The sequence below is a fragment of the Gastrolobium bilobum genome, unplaced genomic scaffold (genome assembly GCF_033153095.1).
Source record: "Gastrolobium bilobum isolate Gb01-03AN ecotype WA unplaced genomic scaffold, APGP_CSIRO_Gbil_v1 utg51140, whole genome shotgun sequence".
Taxonomy (NCBI): domain Eukaryota; kingdom Viridiplantae; phylum Streptophyta; class Magnoliopsida; order Fabales; family Fabaceae; genus Gastrolobium; species Gastrolobium bilobum.
In genome coordinates this window covers 29,814-54,426 of record NW_026896706.1, presented here as the reverse complement: position 1 = coordinate 54,426, position 24,613 = coordinate 29,814, and the positions used below count along the sequence as shown (strand labels likewise).

General features: G+C 37.3%; 3 protein-coding genes across 3 annotated transcripts; all 3 read right to left on the bottom strand.

The window, feature by feature from the left end:
• Nucleotides 1-1,121: 1,121 nt before the first annotated feature.
• Nucleotides 1,122-5,630, bottom strand: LOC133301540 (oligopeptide transporter 7-like). The gene is made up of 5 exons (XM_061501184.1): nucleotides 5,529-5,630; nucleotides 2,982-3,577; nucleotides 2,623-2,881; nucleotides 2,073-2,255; nucleotides 1,122-1,940 (listed from the first exon to the last, which is right to left on the bottom strand). The coding sequence occupies exons 2-5, from the start codon at nucleotides 3,572-3,574 to the stop codon at nucleotides 1,326-1,328; spliced, it is 1,650 nt and encodes a 549-aa protein (XP_061357168.1). The 5' UTR covers nucleotides 3,575-3,577; nucleotides 5,529-5,630; the 3' UTR covers nucleotides 1,122-1,325.
• Nucleotides 5,380-6,255, bottom strand: LOC133301545 (oligopeptide transporter 7-like). The gene is made up of 3 exons (XM_061501190.1): nucleotides 6,222-6,255; nucleotides 5,529-6,123; nucleotides 5,380-5,437 (listed from the first exon to the last, which is right to left on the bottom strand). Exons 1-3 carry the CDS (start codon nucleotides 6,253-6,255, stop codon nucleotides 5,380-5,382), a joined length of 687 nt encoding a protein of 228 aa, XP_061357174.1.
• Nucleotides 6,256-13,501: 7,246 nt separating this feature from the next.
• Nucleotides 13,502-14,053, bottom strand: LOC133301544 (uncharacterized). Its single transcript, XM_061501189.1, has one exon. It carries the CDS (start codon nucleotides 14,051-14,053, stop codon nucleotides 13,502-13,504), a length of 552 nt encoding a protein of 183 aa, XP_061357173.1.
• Between the last annotated feature and the right edge of the window lie 10,560 nt (nucleotides 14,054-24,613).

The following is a 24,613-nucleotide window of genomic DNA, read 5'->3' as shown; positions in this document are numbered from 1 at the left end:
ATTCTATTGCTTTGACCAATATTACTGCCTCTCTAAACAGCAAGTTTCGATTAAAAAATCTGGGAGCACTTAAATATTTTTTAGGCCTTGAAGTGGCACGTTCTCATCAAGGCATTCATCTAAGTCAGCGTCAATACATATTAAATATTCTGCAAGATTATGGTGTTATTGGCTGCAAGCCTCAAACCACTCCAATGGAAGCCAACTTAAAATTGTCATCTGATGCTGGAGAACTTCTACCTGACCCTACTCCCTACAGACGCATCATTGGCAAGCTTCTTTACCTGAACATCACTCGTCCAGATCTGTCTTTTGCTGTTAACAGGCTGAGTCAGTTCATGACTGCCCCTCGAGTGCCTCACATGCAAGCTGTGCACCGTATACTTGCTTATTTGAAATGCACTGCTGATCAAGGCCTTTTATTTTCTGCCAATTCTCATATTCAGCTGAATGCATTTTCTGACTCTGATTGGGCTGCTTGTACTCACAGTAGACGATCTGTTACTGGCTATTGTATATTTCTTGGTGAATCCCTTATTTCCTGGAAGTCGAAGAAACAACCTACAGTCTCCCGTTCATCTGCTGAGGCCAAATACAGATCAATGGCCAATGCCACTTGTGAACTTCTTTGGCTATTTGGTTTACTTAAGGATCTCCATGTGACTCATTCTACTGCTGCCCACTTATTTTGTGACAATCAGGCTGCCCTCCATATTGCGGCTAATCCGATCTTCCATGAACGCACGAAGCATATTGACATTGACTGCCACATAGTCCGCGAACAAATCACTAAAGGAAAACTTCACACCTTTGTTGTACCTTCTGTTCAACAACTGGCTGACATTCTCACTAAAGCACTTTCTCCTGGTCTTTTCTTTTCCATTCTCTCCAAGATGGGAGTTCTCAACATACACTCTCCATCTTGAGGGAGAGTTTTAGCATATTCTGTCACGTTTCTTTTCTTTTTCTGTATTAAGTCCTTTGTTATTTGGTTTATTCAATTTGCCTTGTATTGCCACCTCACTGTTAGTTACAACTATCCACCACAATTTACGGAAACAGAATGCTGATTCTGTTATAGGAGCCATGATATATTTGGACACATACTCTCTGTAAATTCACGTAGATTTTTCCAGTAATACAAAAATGTTTCTTCTTCAATTTCTCTGGATTCTGTTATTCAATAACATCAGCGTTCATAATCGAACCAAATATTTTACAAAATTTACACACAACCTCTACATACATCGAAGAATGAATAATTTATGCAAACATTTATATACATCTCAGCTACTGCCAAAACTACAATAATGTCACTTACAAACTTAGTAAAGAGGACACCCTTCAGATTTGACACCTGGAGCAGTTGGACATGAAGCTAATGGGCATCCATCCGAGTCGCTGCCCCACCAATTTAGGTTGATCTGCTCCATCCCCAAACACAAGTAGAGCAAAACCCCCATGAAGGCTAATCCAGCATCAAGTGCCCCAGATAAGACATAGTTGTGTCGGCTCCACCAACCACGGTAGTAGCGGTAAGCAATAAACCCTGAGGCAAATCCAACAAGAACCCAACTAGAGTAGTTTACTGCTGTAGCAGGAGGCATGTCAGATAATGCTCCCAAGAGCACAGGCATAGTGATAAGTCTAATCCATTGTTTATCAGGGAAGGCTTTGTGTGCTAGCCAAACTAAGAAAGGAGCAATAGCCCCAGCCAAGAAAAACCAGTTAACGGCTGAGTAGTGTCCAAGATCTCCAAAAATTCTGCGAGGACCTATCAAACCCCATATCACAGACGCGTCATAGAATACATGATCATTAGGGCAAGTCCATGGACTCCCTGCTGGAAGCAACTCTCTATCGCATAAATTTGGAACAGTTTTCATGAGCCACCATGCTGTTACTAAATGCACCAATGCGGCTATCATGGTGCCAATTACCTAAAGAGGAAATAAGGCAAGCAAGGGAATTATAATTACTTACAAGACCATTTAGAAGCAGAAAGGTAATATTATAGCATAAAAAGTCACTTCTATCTGTTTTCTCTGACGAGGGAGACTGTGTGTGCTAACCTGTGCTACGAACATTGCTCTAGGAGGAATCTTCATGTAATGGCCAAGCTTAAAATCTTGCAAAAAGAAAATCGCCTGCTTCATACTCACGTTCCCGTACACTTTAAACAACATGTTAGCAACAGGATATCCCGGGTAGATGTATCCAATTATGTACTCTGTTATAACATTCAAACCCGGTGCCTTTTCAGAAAGGAAAATTTGTTATTGTTAGGACATGCGGTTGATAATACAATGGACAAAATCAAACTATTTCAGGTCATATGCAGTACTTCGAATATAAGAGGTAGCACCAATACTTTTTTGAAGGATTCACATTCAACCATTAAAGTTTGACCAATTACATGATGCAAACACCAATTTAGTTGCACCAGTACCACTGCTAGAGTGACAGTTTATGAACCACTGGATTGAATTTGGAGCAAACAGAATTTAGTTCTTAGGCAAAATCCAACTGCCCAGCACCTGTCACCTACTTGTTGCATCAGTGCAACACAGAAATTATCATTAAATTTTAGTGTTACAATGAATTTTATAACATTGGATGTACCTGATTTGTTGTGGCTCTGATTACTCCAACAGGAAGAGTAAATGATATGGCAACAACACAGGCTAATACCACACCCCACCATGGCAGCTGGAGTTGATCGTTGTAATACTCACATACAAATATAGTTGCTGTGATGTTGAACAACAGAATGCAAACAAACCACCATTCAGGAACTTGTTTATAATATTTTCTCATGATCTTCGTGTGTATATCTATCTCCTTCTCTTGGAAAGCAGACTTACTTAGCTGCAATATTTCACTGCATCATTAAATTAAACACTTACTTCAATCAGTGACCCGATAGTTTACAAAAAGTTTCAATAGAAAAAGAGTATAGAACTAGTAAAAGCTTGACTTACCTCCCATGGAAGAGCAATACATGAGCTATGGTTGCAGAAAGGCAAGCAAAACCAATTCCATATGACATAGCAAAGATGGTGCTAAGATAAAGAGGGCCTTCCCGTTCAAAAGCTTCCATGTCAAGGTGAAACTTGGAGTCTATAATAGCTGAGATGTTGTATTTTTGACCATTGGACATGAATAAATCATCTGAAAATATGGGAAATCTTCTTGCGTTGTAAAGATTGAGCCCATAAGCAAAGGGCGTAATGACATACATGAAAATGGCAAAACCAGCAGCAATGTTAGCCGTAGCAAACCACGGACTGGCCAGAGGGCTACCAAGATAAGCACATATACTAGACCAGTCAAAACCAATAGCCCCAAGTCCAAGACCATGCAGCCCTGAACCTAACTGTTGTGCTATAATGGAAGTGGGAAACATCCAACAGATCCAGGAAAGTGATGTTAACATTGGGAACAAGTAGCCTGGAAAGACATAATAAGCAAAACTGCAAACAAATGCTACAAGGAAGAACTGATTCCGAGTTAACCCGCCCTTTGGCCTTTCCTCTTTCTCATGCAGCGCCCTGAAATTCAATAGGTTGTGCATGAACTGTAAATTTATTGGGAAACATGGAATTAGCAGTCATATAATTACTATTGATCATAAATTTGATAGGATTAAATGAGCTGAGATCCTCAAGTTGGTAACGTTACTTAGAACTAGAAGCAATCACATGAATAAAATAGTGCATAGTTTATGCACAAGTGACTGTGCAACTAGCCTTTCTCTAACATTTATAGGGGCATGCTAGAAGGTAACCCCAAGCCAAATAATGACATGGGCAGTGGAATAAATTTTACATTTCAACAAGGGAGGAAAATTTAATTTAAAAGAATTTCACATTAGTGAAGATGATATTTAATCCCTAAGTTTCTCATACTATCAAACAAATGGCTTTAAAGTCGAGCACATTTTCGGTAAATTTTAGTCTCGCATGCATGCATGCGGATTATATCTGGCAAAAGGCTATTCATATTTTCATATACAATTAGTAAATTCTAGTGATAATCAATCATGTAAAAAAAAAAAAAAATTGCGAAAGTTTGTCCCTTTTTTGTAAAACAGTTTTTGCACATAGTTAGACTTTATAGCATTAGTTTTCCTTTTTGTAATTATTATAAGATAATAAACAGTCAACCATATGGTAAATATGAAATACAAAATAACTCGTGATAAGGTAAATAAATTATACAATTGAAAGCAATTGTATAAATGAATAAAATATATTAAATTAACATATTGAAACGAAGACCAATATTCATTTAATAAGTAAAAGGATTCTAAAAGATATATAAAATGATAATACTAATAAGATTGATTTCCCTTTATATATTAAAAGGTAAAATAAAGGGGTTCTCAATTTTCATATTGAAATTGAGTCTCAAAAGCATATTCTCAATCTAAGCGAAAGTTTACAATAATATTTACTAATGAATTATAATAAAATAAATTTTTAAATAAGTTAATTTAATAAGAAGTAATGAAAATTTAACGACTTTAAGTGAATAACATTTTACGTAAGAATTTTCAGAAATACCATATAATATGATTTTAAAAATTATTTAGCAATGTAATATAATTTAAAACTATTTACAAATTAATAATTAAATTCAGCAATTGCTGCCCACTAGGTGAGAATTTTTTAACTCCGGTCTAAATTAAAAAGGCCTATTTTTATCTTAATTATAGATTTTCGTGCATTGATGGTTATAGTTTATTTAAAATTAATAATTAATTAATAAATATAACTGAATAAACTTTATTCGTTAAATATATAAAAATCATCAGATAAAAAGTAAAAAAATTTAATTTTATATGCAAGTCAAAAATCTTGTCTCGGTTAAATTTGATCAAATTAACTATATATAAGAACCCAACTAGGCGACACTACAACGGAACCTTCCTGATCAAAGTATCACAATAAATCTGTTGGTGACACTTGTCACTTTATGGGACTCACATAATTAAATTTGATCAAAAATTTTAATTAACAATTTTTAAACTATATTAGATTGATAAATAAATTTTAAAATTCTATTATTTTGATAAATCATTCCGTTAGAAACTTTTAAGTTATAAAAACTTCGTAAATTTATAAAAACGTATGATATAATTTAATTCAAAAAAATTACTAGTATTTAAAATTAGAATCCGTCGGATATTCTGTTACGGGACATTTTCTTTGTTTTGTAAATCGTTTTTAATTATGTATTTCAAAAAATATATAATTGTAATATTTTAAAATTATTTTTTTATACTTATAACCATGTCAATAAAATAAATAACTTTAATATCATAATTCTTATATTTCCTTTAAAATTATCAATAGTTTCAACTTATTTCGGTAGTAATTATGTGTGCGTGTTAACTTTTTGACTAGAAAACGTAGAAGAAAGGCCAAAGTTCTGTCTACTCATAAGGTTAATATCAATAGACAATAATTGAACAAAAGAGAGAGCAGTGACCAAATCTACCAATGTGTATTATGCTGTGCACGTACCTGAAAAGCGAGACCTGCACGAGATTTTGTGGCCACCACATGGCGGCGGGCTCCACCAGGTACCGCCGGAAAACGCCGGCCCAACCGAATCCCAACACCTGCGTCGTTATAACCACTAGTAACGCCACAAAAATCGAAATCTCCTTCCGGTAAAACACTTTGACGGCGCTCACGAAATGAATAGCGTAAACGCTAGCAGCTCCTGAATTGGCGAAGATGGTGATGAGCACGTGCTCCTTCACGTTGAATTTCCCCGGATTCAGCGTGAACTCCCACCTCTTCCCCTTCAAGAACACTCGCTTCGTCACCGTCGACGCCATCAGGTGTCCCAGCGGCACCACCGCGATCTGCGCCGAGATCGCCGTCACGGAAAGCGGCTCTCGGCGGTAGCCGAAGAATTGGTTGAGGAATGAGAGAAGAACACAAGCTAAAGTTCCCAAAATCCATGTTCGGAAAGTGAAGGTAGGAAGCGCTGGATCGTCGGTGACCGGAACCGTGAGCGCCACCTGTTCGATCGGAGAATTCTCTCCCTCCGGTGAGTTCTCCGGTTGGGAACCGGCGGCATGGTCGTTGTTGTGGTGCCTTTTTCTTTGAACTGAAAATTAATAAATTAGTGTTTAGATCTCGTCAAAAATAAAAACGGTGCGTTTAGAGAAAGAAAATTGAAAGTTGAGAGAAAGTGAAGGTGCATACTTAGAGGTGCGTTGATTTCGTGATCATTAGCCATATTGCCTCGAGCTTGGGACCTGTTATTTATAAACCAAAGCCTTTTGTTATTGTTGGGATATTTTTAAACATCGTGGACTTTTCTTATTCATATGCTGTTTTTAATATTTGCATGCGTCAATATTACAGCGGGCAAAACGAGTTCGGCTCGGCGGGTCAATCCGTCCAACCCGTCGGGCAAGACATATTGAGTTTTTTAATTCTTCTCAAATGTGGGGCGGACTCATTTTTTGGCGGGTTGAAGGCGGACATAGGCTGGCCGATGCGGGTCAGTATAAAATAGGCTCGAACTGACGGGTCAACCCGCCAAACGAGGCGGGACGAGTTGAGTTTTTCAACCCATTTTCAAAAGCGGAGTGGGCTGGACTGACTCATTTTTTGACGAATTGATGGCGGGGTGAGACGGGACGAGACGGGCCGCCCACTTTACCAGCTCTGACCAATATGATCTCGCACGAGACAATACCAAGAAAACAAAAATGATTGGACACCAACTGTGTCCACGATGACGATGAATCTTGTCAAGAATTCAGACATGATTCATTTTGGAGCTGTTTTGTTTGAATTTTGGTATGTTACTATTTGGCTTTCAATAAGAGAAAAATCACGTGGCTTTTGTTTGTCATTTATTATTTTTTATGAGAAGTATACATGCATGAATAGAACTTTGCTCAGCATATTTTTTTTAGTTTTTTTTTTACTATTGTAAAAATTTTAATGTTCACTAGTGAAATTTATATCTCGTGTAAAAAAATGCAGCAATTTATGAACACATTAATAATGACTTGTAATGTAAAGCGAATATTTTAAAAATTGTTAAATTTTTTTTTAAAAATATATCATGAGGGAGGCCTACAAGGCTCTTTAATTTTTTAAAATAAATCAGACTTGACCTATAAATAAAATCTCCAATAAGTCAAGTAAGTTAAATATTTTTTTACGTAAGTTTAGGCTAAGAAGGCCAAAGCCCAGCCCAAACCATTTTAGTATTTAGTGTTGACAAGTGACAACCACGTTCTACTGTTACTGTCTACTATCATTTAATGACGAGGCATTGTCCGTTGTCCTAAACAAATTAGGCACAGCCTTTGTATTTCGGTACTTGGGCTTGTTTCTCGGCAATATACATTGTATGAGAAGTTTTTTTTTTTCTCTTAAACAAAAGGTTATATTTATTTTTTCATACATACACATACATTGTGTACTTATTTTTAATATTATATGATTAAAATATCAATTAATTATGATTTTTTTTTCTTGATATTCTGATTTAATAGTATTTGAAAGAAGTTGGTAGAGCTAGTAGCCATAAAAAAGTAAGCATAATATCCAATGTAAAAAAAAAATTATTTATATTATAGCATCGGCACAGTGAATATTTTAACAAACAATGATATATTTTAAAGCACACATGAATTTTATACAAAAAAAAAAATAAGCATCATATTTTATTCTCTATTAAAAATGGAAAAAAGAATTATTTATGTTCTAGCGCCAAGCACAATGAAAATTTCAACAAACAATGATATATCATATATTGACACATAAATTTTATATGTGGATGACTATTGAAATATCTTGATTGATAAAATATTTTGACGAAGGAAAATAGTTAGTATTAGTAATTTAAACTTGGCATGTCACATGCATGTGATTTATATATATTTATCTTTTCTTTATTAGTTTGTGATATTTTAAGTGTATTACTTAAGATATTATTTTTAGTATATTTATTTATTGACTCAAGATAATATATTTGATTCCATATATAGGAATTAAAAATAAATTAGAATATGTGATAGTACGAATTTGTTTGGAGGCTTTAAATAAGCTAGTTACTTAGATAAATAAATCTCATGCATAGCATTAATATCCTATATACTATTAAGCTGAAAAAATTTATTGTTCAAAATGTATCATATCAAAAATATTAATAAAGTTATTGAATACTAGAAGTTTATAATGTTCTTGTAAATTAAAAATTTACTGATGCAAATAATTTTTACTTGACATATGTTTGATTAGGCTATCTTATCTCAAACACTAAATTGCTACTTCAGTAGCACAGTGATATAAGCTATCAAATCTCCAATAATATTTTTCAAACACTCACATCTACTTCAAGAGTGGAATTATATAGGTTGTCAAACACCCATTGCCACTTCAGGAATAGAAACAAAAATGAAAATGGAGAATTGGTAGAAAAAGAATAATTAGAAATTGATAAAAGAACACACAAATGAATACCTACCTTGTGGACAAAATTTACTTTTGTAAAAACCTTTTGACTTTAATTGATAGAGGCTATCGTGTTGATAACGTGTCATAAAATAAAAGGAAAGAAATAGAGAAAGAAAAATGAAGAAAGAAAAAAATGTGAAGATCAAAGAAAGAACAATTAGAAAGTATAGAAATATCATTAACTTATAAATTCATTCATTATCAAATCTTTCATGTAAGTCTTTTCCTTATATAGGACTCTATACATGAATAAGTGAGTAAATACACTTCAATACACCATTAGTGGGGACATTGACCAAAGTAACACACCTTTGATAAAATATTATCGATATGCCACGCACCAATCAAAATTTTCCAAAATGCCACGTCACAATCTCGCTACATTACCAAGCGAGATTGGAACCAGACACGTGGCAATCAACCATAGTGCCCCATTCTCGCTGGTCTGACAAGCGAGAATGGGTTGTCAATCAACCAGTCTGCACATTCTGAAAAGTTGTCCACGTGTCATCTTCCCACCATTCGCGCTGGTCAGTCCAGCTAGATTGGTAGGAACCGTACCGCTCCCTGATGCATGTCATACACGTGTCATCTTCACAACATTCGCGTTGGTCAGTCCAGCGAGAAACCTGCAGTCGAATTTCTATAAAACCCCACCCCCATCACTTTCAGCATCTCTATCTCTCTCTACAAGATTTTTCTGTCTGCGGATTTGGCTCTCTAATTGTGGACTTGCTTTTTGAGGTTAGTTTCTATTTTTTGTTTTTTGTTTTTTTATTATTAGCATGTGCTAATATTAAAAATCATAGGATAGATGACATTAATAATATTTACTAGATGAATTAGTATTATAAGTTAATTTTGTATTGTAGTTAATTATTTTAATTAGTAATTAGTTTAGTATTTAATTTTGATACTGTTGTCATTATTAGCATTTGTTAATAAAAAAGTATAGGATAAAAATGCAATTATTTTTTTTATAATGTAAATTAGTAGAATAAGTAAATTTTAGGTAGTTAATTTTTGTAATTAGTAATTACGGTAGTATTTATTTTTTATATTATTGTGATTATTAGAATTTATTAATAAACAAATTATAGGATATGAGACATTCTTAATGTTAATTACAATAATTAGTTTAATATAATTTAGTGATTGTTAATTATCGTAATTAGTAACTAGGTTAGTATTTATATTTAATATTTTTTTATTAGTAGCATTTGTTTATAAAAAATTACAGGATAAAAATGTAATTATTTTTATTATTATATAAATTAGTAGAATAAGAAAATTTTAGGGTAGTTAATTTTTGTAATTAGTAATTAGGGTAGTATTTATTTTTTATGTTGTTGTGATTATTAGGATTTATTAATAAAGAAATAATAGGATAAGAGACAATGTTAATGTTAATTACAATAATGAGTTTAATATAATTTAGCGATTGTTAATTATCATAATTAGTAATTAGGTTAGTATTCATATTTAATACTTTTTTATTAGTAGCATTTGTTAATAAAAAATTATAGGATAAAAATGTAATTATTTTTTATTATATAAATTAGTAGAATAAGTAAATTTTAGGGTAGTTAATTTTTGTAATTGGTAATTAGGGTAGTATTCATTTTTTATATTGTTGTGATTATTAGGATTTATTAATAAAGAAATTATAGGATAAGAGACATTGTTAATGTTGATTACAATAATTAGTTTAATATTATTTAGCGATTGTTAATTACTGTATTATGTTTGCATTGATTTGTGTTTCTTTCGCTATACTAATATTTAGAGTAAATACCCATTTTAGTCCCTAACAAAAAATACGGTCCCCACTTTAGTCCCTTACAAAAATAAATTAGTCAGTTAGTCCCTAACAAATTCAAATTGGACCCATTTAGTTGAAATCGTGGTCCCTCACAAATTCAAAAAAGACTCATATTAGTCCCTCAAAAGGACTAAAATGGGTCCACCTTGAATTTGTTAGAGAGTAACTGACTAATTTATTTTTGTAAGGGACTAAAGTAGAGACCGTGTTTTTTTGTTAGGGATCAAAAAGGGTCTTTACTCAATATTTATAATTACCATGACTAAGATTGTTTATTTCATATTTTATAATAGGGTTCATGGCATCCCCGCCTGATTCACTGCATGGTTCACCGCCTCCTGAGGACCATGCTCCCACACCTCCTGGATCCCCAGAATCTCCTCGTAGGTTGATTACACCCGGGCCTATTGACCTGTCTCTCCTAACATTACAGGAGAAGCATATATCCACATACGTGTGGAATGGTGAGGCAGATCGGCGACTTAATGTCAGGATGGCAGCCACACACGATCCTAAGCACAATTCTTAGGAGATTCATCCATAGTTGAGGCAGGCAGGTGTCTTCCACGTTGCGCGGCTGCGCAACCATGATGTGAGTATATACTGTTTTGTTTATTTGTGTTCACAGGTTTTTCTAATAGTTATTTTTTCAATACATCACCTGTATTTATTGTTCCAGATTGACCATGCGATAATTTATGCTCTCGTGGAGCATTGGCGCCCTGAGGCGCACACGTTTCATATGGCCCACGATGAGATCATGACAATTACTTTGGAGGATGTTCATCATCTATTGGGATTGGCCACAGATGGTTATGTTGTATCCGGTCGGGCTGGACAGCATAATTAGCGACAGCTGATTCTTGAATATCTTGGACTTGTGCCAGCAGCTGGGCAAAATTTAAGTGGTGGGGGTTTGAGTCTCCGTTGTTTGCATGAGGCATATGGTAACTATGCCCAACATAGTGCCACTGAGCAGCAGCGCATTATGTACATACGCTCCCTGATCATGCGTGTGTTGGGGGGTTGTTGTTCGATACCGCCTCCAGTTATGTGCTTGTACGATTTTTATTATTCCTTGATGATTTTCAGTGCACGGAAACTTTTAGCTGGGGTCTTGCGGTACTTGCATATCTATATCGTGTGTTGGCTAGAGCGACAGACATAGCTCACTCAGAAATGGGTGGATGTGTATTACTTCTATAGCTTTGGGCGTGGACGCGCTTACGCCGAGTCGCTCCTCCTCTTCCCGATGTGGATGACCCAGATGCCATATACGGTCACAGGTATGAGCCATATTGATTTTAGTAATGTGATATGTTTGCCATAATTATATTACTGATAATTTTTTTTTAATTATGCAGATTTAATGTATATGTTAGGCGGCAGCATCGATCCACTAACTTGGAGAGATATCGGGATGTTATACGCAGGCATGAGATTGTTTGGTTGTTGTATCGTAATTTTAATGCACACCAGTCGAGTTCTGATCAGTCTCGCAGATGGTTGGCCGTGTGTCCTCTTATTTATTACCACATCATGGTGTACCAGTATCCTGATAGGGTGCTCAAACAGTTTGGGTTTAGGCAGCCTATCCTTGCACCCCCTGTGGATTGCCCGCCTGACATGTCTTCTACCACCCTGATGGGAAAGCTCGATGTGGACTGGACAGATCGGTTTACAACTTATGTTGCACAGTGGAATGACAAAGAGCATCTAGTGGTGGAAAATTTTCATCCACTTGTAGGTGAGGGGCACTTATCTATTAATAACAAATATATTCAGTGGTATAGGGGAGTAACCCGATGATGGCTGACTCAGAGGGCTGCTGAGGCATCACATGTGGTATGTTTTGTACATATTTTTTTTTTAATCATAATTTTTATGTAACCTTATGTCTTGATGCGCATAATCCTATGTTTTTTATAGGCCGATCGTGTGGAGATTGTATACTACATGGTGCAAGAGCAGTCTCAGAGTGATTTCTCGATGGAGTCTCTCTGTCATGAGGTAGAGCGGGCTTTGTGTGTTGTCCATGAAAGAAATAGGATCATTGAGCCTGGAGAGGACTTGCCTCCACCGAGTGTCCGTCACACACAGTGACCCCCTCACGAGCCATACAGATCCTAACGAGCGCGCATTGAGGGACATCCTTTACACCACACTTGCCCCTCAGTGACCGACCGACCTATGTTTGTGCCTTTTCTTCCCCAGCGACCACCTGGGTTGTTTTTTCCACTAGGCTTTCCTTCAGGGCCTTTGTAGCCGTACTATTGGCCATCTGGTCCTTTTTCGCAGTATTGTCCACCACCAGCTTATTTAGCTGGTTCTACCTTCGGTACATATGCACATACAGCCCCTCTCGGTCCCCAGTACCATGGAGAGGCTAGTTCAGAGGCAACATTTATGGCCACACAGGCTCCCATATGGCAAGGAGAGAGCAGTTCACAGTCGAGTCAGGGCTTGGACGAGTTTGTTGAGGGATACAGGGTCGAGCTTTTTCTTGTGACCCCTACAGCGTATGCCACCAGCATATGCAGGATGTTGAGGGAAGTTCTATTCCTGAGTTTTCACGAGAGAGTCTTGAGCGGGCCTTGATGGAGGACCCCACGTAGGAACCCACGCATGAGGATGTTAGACCAGCTGAGCAAGATGGTGGTGTGCGAAGGAACCCTGAGAGAGGGGCCAGATTTAGATGTAACCTTTCCCCATTCGATCATGACACCAAATTCTGCCATGGTGATCATGGACCCCATTGACATGTTGATTTATGTTTAGCTTATTTTGGCTCATGTATGATGGCCATTTAGCTTATTATGGACATTAGACATCATCGCATATATGTTTAGGTTATTTTGGGTGATGTATGTTGGACATTTATGCCGTATTTATGGTTATGTTATTTTGGGTGATGTATGTTGGATATATGGGCTGTATTTACAGTTATGTTATTTTGGAGGATGTACGGTGGACATTTATCCCGTATTTATGTTTATGTTATTTTGGATGCTATTATTGTCGATTATATGTTTACCTTTATTGTAGACATTTTGGTTGCTATATGAAATTAACACATTTACGCTTATTTTGCAACCAAAGGATGACTTAGATATTAGTGTTACTAAAATGAAAAATAAACATCTGCAAAGTTACATAGAATGTTATAGTGTGAATGCTACACAAATTATCTCTGCTCAGTAGGTTGGCGTCTTGGACAGTTACGCTTATTGTGGCCCACAACTCTACAATAACCACATCGCGTATGAATAGTTGATCCTTCACGTATGTCCATCTCGTTTTGTATACGATTGCTTTTAGGCCTTCCTTTCTTACGCCACATCAACACATCTGGAATCACAATTGGTCCCTGACTTCGTGGGATAAAATCCTCATTGCTGATTGGGTACCCTTGCCTTGCGTATACTTGACATTGATATGCGGCACTGTAAGCCGGATCAATGTATTGCATTGGATCGTGATTTGTGGAGGTGCGTGCTGCTATAACATGACTACAGGGGTACCTAAAAGCAGTAAATTCACCGCGTTGACATGTTTGATCAGGTAATGAAACCGACCATTTTTTTCCACTGCGATGAGTTCTTTGGTTGTACGATTCTGGCACTTCAAATCGTGTCTTTTGAGGGTCATAAATTTTTACCCAGTGTGTTGCAGCATTTTGCTGATTTATCTCATACGCTTGCCAGAAGACTTTTGTGAAACGATTACCCTTGGTCATTTCATCACGTGCCTCTTGGCCGTGTGTCAAAAAATATTGCACAAATCGGGCATATGTGAGCTGCACCAGAACCGTGATAGGAAGGTTTCTTCCGCCCTTAAGGACTTTATGAACATACTCTAACAAGTTTTTATTCATGTGACCAAACCTTCTGCCACCTTCATCGTATGCAATACTCCATTTCTCTTTCGAAATGCGATCTATCTAGGCAGCTATTTGAGGTCCTGATTCTTTAAATTTTTCTAAACCAGTGTCAAAATCTAACCGGCTAGTTGTATAACCTGCATATAGTAATAATGGCATAAATGTACGACATATCTCAATATAAATAAAAAACATGACAAGAATTTAAACATGTAAAGTTACTTAACTTCTTCAGTTGCTTGTTTAACATAACGTTCTTGAACTTGTGGTTGAAATTACTACCAATATGTCGTATACAGTACATATGGTACACTTTAGGTGGCTGCCATCCCAGCGCCACATTGTTGACGACAAATATAATGCCCGCATGTCGATCAGAGATAAGACAAATGCCTTCTTTTTGTGTCATATGCATTCGTATTAGGGCTAGAAACCCCAACCAGTCTTCAAGATTCTCCCATTTTACCACGGCAAATGCAATGGATAAAACGTAATTGTTTCCATCAACTGTAGTTACTATTAATAGGGTCCCCCGATATTTACCATATAAGTGTGTACCATCTATTTTAATCACGGGTTTGCAATAATTGAAGGCATTGACACACTGTTTGAAAGTCCAAAAAACCCTGACAAACACCTTTCGAGATTGATCCAACCGGTTGTCATCAAAATGGTCATTAAGATCCAGCTTATCTACAGCCCCAAGTGAAAATTTCAACATGTAGTCCAACCACCGTGGCAGAAAACCGTATGATTCATCCCAATCTATATAAATTTTGACAATTGCTTTTTGCTTTGTTGCTATCCTTTCTTGGATGAGAGAAATTTTCATATTTGGCTCCTCCCTTATCATTTCTGCATATGTTGTACAATTAGTTTATGATAACTTAGTTATATAATATCGCAGATTGCTACAGTTATACATACCTAGAATCATTGAACATATGAAATTAGAATCCAGCTGCTTGCGGTCTTGAGAAAGAGTATGGTTAACACAGTTATGTTCGTTAACCCACTTGCCGATAATCCATTTCGTCCCTCCCTTTTTAACGTGTGCCCTCACCCTCCACGGATAATCGTTGTTGTGATTTTCGCAAACCATGATCAATCTTTTCGTATCACTTTTACATAAAATGGTGGTGTGGTGCTACCTAGGGGTGAAAGTGGGCTGGGCTGGGCCAAGCTTTGCCCCGAAAAGCCCAAGCCTACGTCAAAAAATTTCAATTTGGCCTGGCCCAAGCCTAGTATGAGTCTAACTGTTAGCCTGACTTGGCCCGTTTATTAAAAAGTGAATGGCCTGGTCTAGCCCATTAGCCTGTTAATTTTTAACTTCCAAGCAGAACCATGAATCAATTTTACAAAATACTCAAATTTCGCTGCTAAACCAGAAATCATAATTTCAACGTCCAAACAGAATCATGAATCACAACAAAACTCATACAATCTGCATTTAAGTCACTTTTAAAAGCAAAATGCTTAAACTAAATAACATATATTTAAGATCCAACAAACAAATTCATGCTATGTAAATTAAAATAACTATATGAATTCAACAAACATATCATAATGCTTGTAGTAACTATAACCTCTCTCAAAAATCTTTTAATATATTCATATACACAATCTAACATGTTGAGATGTTGATTCTTCCTACATAAGAAATAAAGTCAAATTTCTATTAAAATATAATTGAATATAATTAAGTTATAAATAATTGCAATTGATTAAATTTATCTTTTATTTTTTCTTATATTTATCATATTTTATTTTATTTGAAATAAATAGTACAATGTAGGCCGACTTGTAGGCTTATAGGCCAGGCCTTATGAAAGTGGTCCTACGGCCTTTTTATTAAACAAGCTTTTTTAAAGCCCAAGTCCGGCCTGTTTTATGAAATATACTAAGTTAGGTCTGGCCTGACGTAGGCCGAGCCGTAGGCCCCTGTAGGCCGGCCTGGCCCAGTTTCACCCCTAGTGCTACCCCATACAAAATTTTTTGATCGCCATCTGAACATCATGCTTCTTGTCAAACACATGGTCTTTATACAGCTCAACATCAGCTAGGGTTGGCTCGTAACCCGTCAAAAATGAGCCAGGTTGGGTTAGAAAAAATGAGCTGCCAACCCGACTCGAGCCAGCTCGGAAAAAAATGAGCTAACCCGTGAGTCAAACGAGCCAGCTCGCGGGTTGAGGTTTCTTTTTTTTTTTTTATAAAAAAAATACAAAATATAACATACAAAAATGGATAAAACCCACACATGTTGTCATTGTCTTTCTTCCTTCTCTAACCTAAGTCCATAATCTTCTCACATCCCTATCATTTTTATATTGTTAGGCTGTGCTGCCTCTGTTTGGTTCAAATATCTTATTCACTTGGTAGCAAGTGGTTCTAATTATTTCTTGATATTGGCACAAATTTGTTGTGAAGAAAAATTGAAACTAGAATATTTTGCTTTTATTTCTCATTTTGTAAGCATTTGTTTAAGCTGATGGAAGCCAGATAACTAGTGCATTAATGCTACAGGTTCATTTAAATAGGCTGAAAACGAGCCAACCGCGAGCAATTTTTGAGTTAACCCGCGAGCCAATTTTTGAGCCAACTCGCGAGCTATTTTTCAAGCCAACCCACGAGCCATATTTTTTAGCCAACCCTAACTCGACTCGGGTCGGGTTGGGTTTTCTGGCTCATTTTTTTCGAGTTGTATGCGGGTTAGGCCAGGTCGAGCCGGGTTGGCCATTTTTGCCAACCCTCATCTACCAGTTGGGTACTTGTGTTCCATCTATTGCTGGCAACTCTTGATCTGGGTGAGCCCAATTAATATGCGTATAGTGACTTATTTGAGACCAAAATGGTGTCTGTCCTTCACCTGTATCAGCACTCATTAATGTATACGAATCAACATCTGTTATGTATCAACATGCATTTTATATATTTACTAACCTGCCACTCTATGCTCGTGCATTCCAACAATGCCCGGAGAAGGAACCGCATAACACACAACGATGGACGGACATGAATCAAAATCTCCATCCCCGTCAGTGTCCGAGGAGTCACTGCCCAGGACTAAGCCTTCGTCTACCTCTTCATCCACCTCTTCGTCGGAACTGTCAGTACGACATGTCGGATCATACATATCGCGAGCAACATCATATTCTGCACACATTGGTTCGGGAAGGGGTGGTTCAGGTGACACATTCCTGTCTTCAGGATTCACAACTGGCTCTATGTTAATGTCAATAACATTAATTGAAGGGAGAGAATATTGAGGACTCACAATCGGCTCCATATTAATGTCGATAGAGTGAGTGGAAGGGAGAAAATGTTGACTGCGACACTGTCCACCGGAGTCTACTTCCGCGTATAGTTCAATAAATGTGGAGTGTGGATGATTTCGAAATGCATCTACCACTAAAGCGACATCTTCATCCTTAACAATCTCTACATGAACCCAATTTTCAGGTCCCGAGGCGCATCTAGCAGTCAACCGAGATAGAACTTGGCCTCGTTGTAATCTTAGCTTCTGATATATTGTCTTCTTCAGTTCATTAAAACTACACCGCGGGCTCATACGAAATATTTTCGTTTCTCCTTCAAAAACTTGGCCATTTGGACCCAAATATTTTCTCACATTGTAATATACCAGAGCAATTACTGAATCATTACTGTCACTCATTTTTTAACTAATAACATAAAATTACAAGAGATATAAACAGTTACAGAATCTAACCTTCGCAATTTTTGCTCACCCACTATTTTTACTCCTTCTGGTTGTTGGAATGTGAACGTTTTGTTACTATTTATAGAGCAATCAAACTTGGTAGGCTGCCCAACGAGACTAGTGACACGTGGGCTGATCATAATAAATCACGCCCAATGTAACACCCCGTGTTAACCCGGTTTGTTAACATGTCATCGTAATAAGCCACGCTTAATTTATAAATGCGGAATATCTTTTTCTTTTCAATTTTGACGTCATTATCATTACCAAATTGCTTATTTAATCATTTAAATAAAACCATGCCTGTATGTAAATTGCAAAAGACAGCTAACTGAAACACCTCATTAATTAAAATAACAGATATATGTCTCTAGTCACGGAACTACAATATGTAGACCGGACCAACTAGCAGTTTATACAACTCAAGCTAAAAGTACTAACAATATAGTGGCATGGACAACTTCCATGCTCACCCAAATAAGGCAACAAAGCCCAACAAGTCTAGACATAGCAACAATATAATATAAAGGCAGAAAACATAAACAGCATCCAAGTCCAGTCATGCCAGCATATAAACAGTAATATCATCAACTAAGCTCAGGCCTCCTGCCGCCAGAGGCATCAGCCCCCAAATTACCTGAACCTGAAATAAGCGCCCCCAAACGTGGGGTGAGATCTCTAAACAAGAAATCTCAGTAAGACAAGGGGTCCTCAAGGACTCTTCCGCCCCAAGCTCACTTACAAGTATAATATAAGTTCAAAAGCACTAATTTCAATGCATGTTCATGTTAAGGCATATATATCATGACAGTATAATCTCTTGCTCAACGAGCTAAATACTATAACTCATTAATCATGTGATGTATGTAAATGCGGTTCGACTGGCCAGGGAACATGATATGTGGATTATGCACGTCTGCGACCCATCTAACATAAGAGTCGCAGTCTTATGCCTTACACACCAGAGTCGCTGTCTGATTGTATAAGTAACAACATCACTTTCATACATTACATGCCTTACACACCAGAGTCATTGTCTGATTGTGCAAGTAACGACATCATATTCACACACTACATGCCTTACACACCAGAGTCGCTGTCTGATTGTGTAAGTAGTCAAAAATTAATTTAATACGTCTCAGGCATATATCAATGCATATTTCATCTTTCATAAAAGCATACCATGCATATAAACCACCCTCCCATGGAGGTCGGTGGATAAAACAACAGACTAATCCGAGGACACGAAAGTTTACCTTGAAATCTCTCAATCCAATGCCAAGAGTCCAATCAAAGCTCAAAGCCCAAAACACAGCAGATCACAATCTGATGTAGGGCCAGCAAGCATATCAACAACAAAGCTCAAAAGCATAAACATAAAGACTACGTTTTTCCTTTTACGTTTTACGTCTTAATGCTTCAAACAAAGCCACAAGCCCTTAAACACTTGATTCTGACTTAGTTCAATTAAAACAGAAGTTCAACTTCATCAATCTAGGGTCCACAAACCCTCAATAGCCTACTGTATGAACAGTGCAGCTACTGTTCTTCGAAATCCCAGAATATCCGGATATTCGTCGGGGACATATCCGGATATCCAGATCCCCATATCCGGATATCAATATCCGGATACCATATCCGGATATCAATATCCAGATACACATATCCGGATATTTCGCGACAGACAACAGCTTCTGCATTCGCGAAGATATCCCTCCAAGGTACCATTTTTAACACTTTAAAACGTCAAAGCATGCATTTTAAATCTGTTTTAGGTCCACATACCAGTTGGTTACTTTTTTAACCATTAACATGCAAAGACATCACCTTTAAACCATTAAAACTCATTATCAAGGTTAGGTAACTCACCCCAAAGCTTAAAACAGAGAAAGGAGTGCTCTTGGAGCTCACCAACAACTCCCCAAGACTGACTATACACAGAGCACGAAATAACACCTCCAAGGTTGGTTCTTTCTCACCAAAGGTCACCACTTGGACCTCAAAATGCCATGACCATGGCTCACAACACTCAAACTTCAAACTCAGCCCTTAACCCAAACACACAGAGGCCAAAGGCAGCAAAAGGAACACTTTTCCACCCTCACAAGGATCACTCAAACAATGCACAAGTGTTTAGATGAAGGAACTAGCATCAAAGGTGATTACTTTGGCTCCAAAGAGGTGAAGGAAGGCACAAGCACCAAGCACCAGCTGACCAGCCCCTCAAGAGTCACGTAGGATAGTGTATGGCCTAGGGTTTAGTGTCCAACTATTGTATTTATAGTCACTTAACCATTAAACACACAGTATTAACTTTAATTGTTACGCTTAGAATTTTAATCCCAAACTTTGGATTCTTAACCTACTCAATTTTACAAGAATTATCATATTTTTATTTTATTTTTGGAAGCACCTTTCCGGTACGCGCTTTTCATAGCCGGTATCAGTTTCTGGCACCAGTTCTAATTATTTTAACTTGAAACTCGTTTTACAAGTCCTATATATTATTCTAGGAATTATCATGCACTTATTATAATTTTCCGGGATACTTTATCGGTACGCATTTATACCGACTAGCAGAACCGGTATCTGCGCTTTTCGTCAGAAAAACGACTTTCAACATTATTACTAACTTACTATAATTATTAAAGCCTCATAATAATTATTAGGGTCAATTATGGAATTATCTCATAATTATCTAATTAATTTCCTTAATTAGCGGTGCGAGTTCTTACATTCACCCCATCTTTTTAGGATTTTGTCCTCAAAATCAGAAAACATACATGTCCCGAAGCGCAGGATACTATCGGAGAAGCTTGTCCTCTCGCTTCCAGAATTACCCTTCAGGAATTCTTCCCGTTCAACGTACTCTGACCATCGAAATGATCTCGCTCCTCAGCTGCTCCTCGCCACGATCGAGAAACTTGAGTGGTCCGACAAGAGTTTTCAAGTTCTCCCGAACCTCCAAAACATCCGGTTGCACCACGTGCGAACGGTCCGCTACAAACTTGCGAAGTTGAGACACGTGAAACACGTCGTGGGTGTTGGTCAAGTTCAGAGACAAGGCAAACTGGTAGACAACATTAGACCTGTCAAAAAGGGCCACAGCCCTAGGGCCAACCCATTTAGCCCTGTCAAAGCCCTATTAATTTTTTAGCCCTATGCATGGTAGGGCCAACTAAGCCCTAACCCCAAAGGCCCTTTCATTTATTGGGTTAGGTGAGGGCTAGCCCGTGGATCAAAAACATCCAACTCATTTTACATCTCTCTCTCCTTTCATAACACAGACTCATTTTCCGTCAAAATATATGATTTTCTCAGGAAAATCCTCATTCCCCTTTGCAGTATTCACAAATTATTTACTCATACTTTTCACTTTGGCTCATTCATGTTTAAGAATTCGCGACCTAACGAGCTTTACTATTTCAATTCTATTCTGGAGATCGATCAAAAACGTAACTCAAAACCCTAGTTTGACCCATTTCTCCCAAATTCAACAAACCCTCTTCACTTATGGGTACTGCCAAGAAAAAACCAGGCATTGAAGGTGTCAGCGACGAGTTGAACACTATCGCTTCTCAGAACCTGGACTTCGCACCCTAGCGGAAATGGGTGTGAGGAGCATTCACTAGTTTTAGCACCTCGACCATTACTTATTCAAGGTTAGATGACTCTTCTCCATGTTTTTGTTTAGTGGGTGTGCTTTGTGCTTTAGTAAATAATCAGTGAGTTAGAAACTGATTTTTTTTTTTACTTTGTTGGTAATCTCTGATTTCATCAAGCATCCGAGGAATTGAGCGATTTCTCGCCCTTTCTTCATTTATTGTTGTTTAGTGAGCCATTTTTAATTAAATTTGAATTTGACAACATATATTTGTTATTTCTCGCTTTAATTGAAAGCCTGACAACATATATTTGTTGATTTTGATTTTTGACACGATCTTGAAAGTTAAGTTGTGGGTTTGGTTAATTAAAATCAAAATCACATGGATTGATCAACTGTTTTTTATTGATTTGGGTTGTCTCAGTTTCTTAAGAACCAGATAATCTTGTGTTATTTGTATAAAATTGGTTGTCACCTACAAAAATGAGACCACATTCTTAGGACATGAGACCACAAGTGTTGCTATGGCATTCTGGTCTGGATACAGAGACCCAAGTATGGCAGAGGTGAGTGTTGGCTCTGGAGCATTGTGTAGAGTGGCAAAAGGGTGCTTGGTACGTTGAGGATGAGTAGTGTTGGTCACAGTTAACCCACAAGTGTTTTCTGTTTAGGTCCACTAGGACAGGGACTTGCATTAGAGGGGTTCTCTTGTGGATGTTGGCCCAATGGAGTCCACTAAAATGGGTTTCTGACAACCCATAATTTATTTAGATCCATATTGGTTTTCAATTCTCTTTCTATTCTTGTTGATTTATGTTGCTATGATTTATATAATTACTACCTATAATTTATATATATTTTTTCAATTACCTAAGGTTGTTCTCGATGCTGCTACAGCAGAGCGTGTACGCATGAGTTGAATTGAGTCATCATCGACTGCTCCAAATGGCTGGCGTAATTTTGAATCTAATCACGGAACCCAAGATGCCTGAATGCCTTAAACATTGATGGGTATGTTGTGGATTTTGAAGTTGTTCTGTGTTTTGGTGATTGAAGCTTGTGAGTTTGTTTCTGGGCCTATGTTGTTGATGAGTGAAAAGTTAGTAGATAAAAGCTTCGCTTTGATTGTTCATATGCTATTGGGATTTAGGAGGGGATTTTTAGCTGGATTTATCAATTAAAAATCAAAATAATTATATTATATGTTGTAACATAGCAACATAAATTTATATATTTCTTGGATTTTGATAGGTTTATCACTTCTCAATGTGTAGGAATTATTGGTGCCAGAAGACATCATTTGATGCATAACTGTTACTAGTTCCTCAGTTTCTCGGTTGTCTTAGAACGATCTTGATCCATAATTAGGTTTCTGATAGTGTTTTAATAACTAGTACAATCACTTCATCATGAGAAAAAGGATTAATTGACTCTGAAAAATGTTTAGTTAATTTTTGTTGTTAATAATTTTAGTGTTCTTAGCTACTCTTTCATTGTTATTAGGCGAAAAGAACATTAGGCCAATTCACTCTGTTAAAGTGCAAACACTCTGTTATTAGGCATGTCATTAACACATATTATTGGGTTTCATGGACATTACATATGAATGACCCTTAGCTTCAATAATGTTTGGGAGTTTTTACTCTTCACCTTTTATTCTGATAGGTGACAATTTCTTAACCGTGTTATTTATAAAATTCAACCAGTTTAATAAAAATTAAGTATGAGCTTTTTTGTTCAACAAAAAAAAATACACATTAAATTTTTGAAGACCCACGGGCTGGCCCTAACCCATAGGGCTTTTGGCCCATGTGGCCCTATATCATTGTGGGCTTTTTGGCCCTAACCCACATGGGCTAGGGTTAAATGGGCCGGGCCGGGCCATTTTGACAGCTCTAGACAACATGTCCTACTCTACCACGTAACTGGTATGACCCAATGAATCGCGGGCTCAGTTTCCTCACTCCGAGTTCCCGAACAACACCGGTGACAGTGAAAGTTTCAGAAACACGTGCTCACCCTTACTGAAAGAAAGTGGACAGACTTTGACAATCTGTCCACAAAGACCCAAAAGTGCCACAACCAGTCTGAGTCTTCGGTAAACCCACAACGAAGTCCATGGAAATACTTTTCCACTTTCACTGCGGTACATCAAGAGATTGAAGCTCATCAACGGCTTCTGGTGTTCGATCTTCACCTTCGGGCATCACAACAACTGGGCACTCAACAACAAAGTTCCAACTCATTCCAAGATACGCTATCCTGGTTTTCTCCACAAGCTCATCTCGACTCTCACGGTTTCCATTCTAGAAGTGCACCCCCAAACAAGGAGGTCACCGACAGAACTCAAAACTTCACAATGACATCAAGACGTCATTCGATTCACTGGGATTCCCAATCACTCTCTCAAAAGAGGTGACCTAACCCCACAAACTCTAATCCACACAAGACTTGAGTGAGTTTGGTCTTATTCCATGACTCTAACCTCGACAAGACTTACAATATAAAATCAATGTCCTCGAAGTAAATTCATATTCATTTCATAGTCCAAAATTATAATCATGTTCATTTCAACCAATACATGTCAGTTAACATTCTCATTCACATAGTAACGTACCTTAGTTTATGTACACCTGCAAAATTTAATTTTAATAACATAATAAATCAAGTACTCTATGCAATATTATACCTCACTCTCCATGGTATCTGCAAAATCGAAGTCATATAAAGGTGAAATGACATTGATACATTACCATAATTTATCGTACTTATTTCATGCTTTACACTGCCCATGGTGTTAACATGCCAACTACTTATTAAGCATATCAATAATCAACATATGAACCTAGAGTCATGAAGACCACTCAACTCACAATCTACTTGAACATGCACAAAACTCGCATATACAAGAACGCGCGTGGCCTTGCCACAAATTCTAAGTGTTACACACTCAGTTTCCTGAAGAGAATTTCACATCCTCAAACAGAGCACCATCACGCTTAAGTAATGGCGTAAGGCATCTTACCTTACAACGAAAATGATCGGTGCTCCCAAGGAGACACGCTAGGTCGATAGAAGTCTTTCGCCGAAAGAC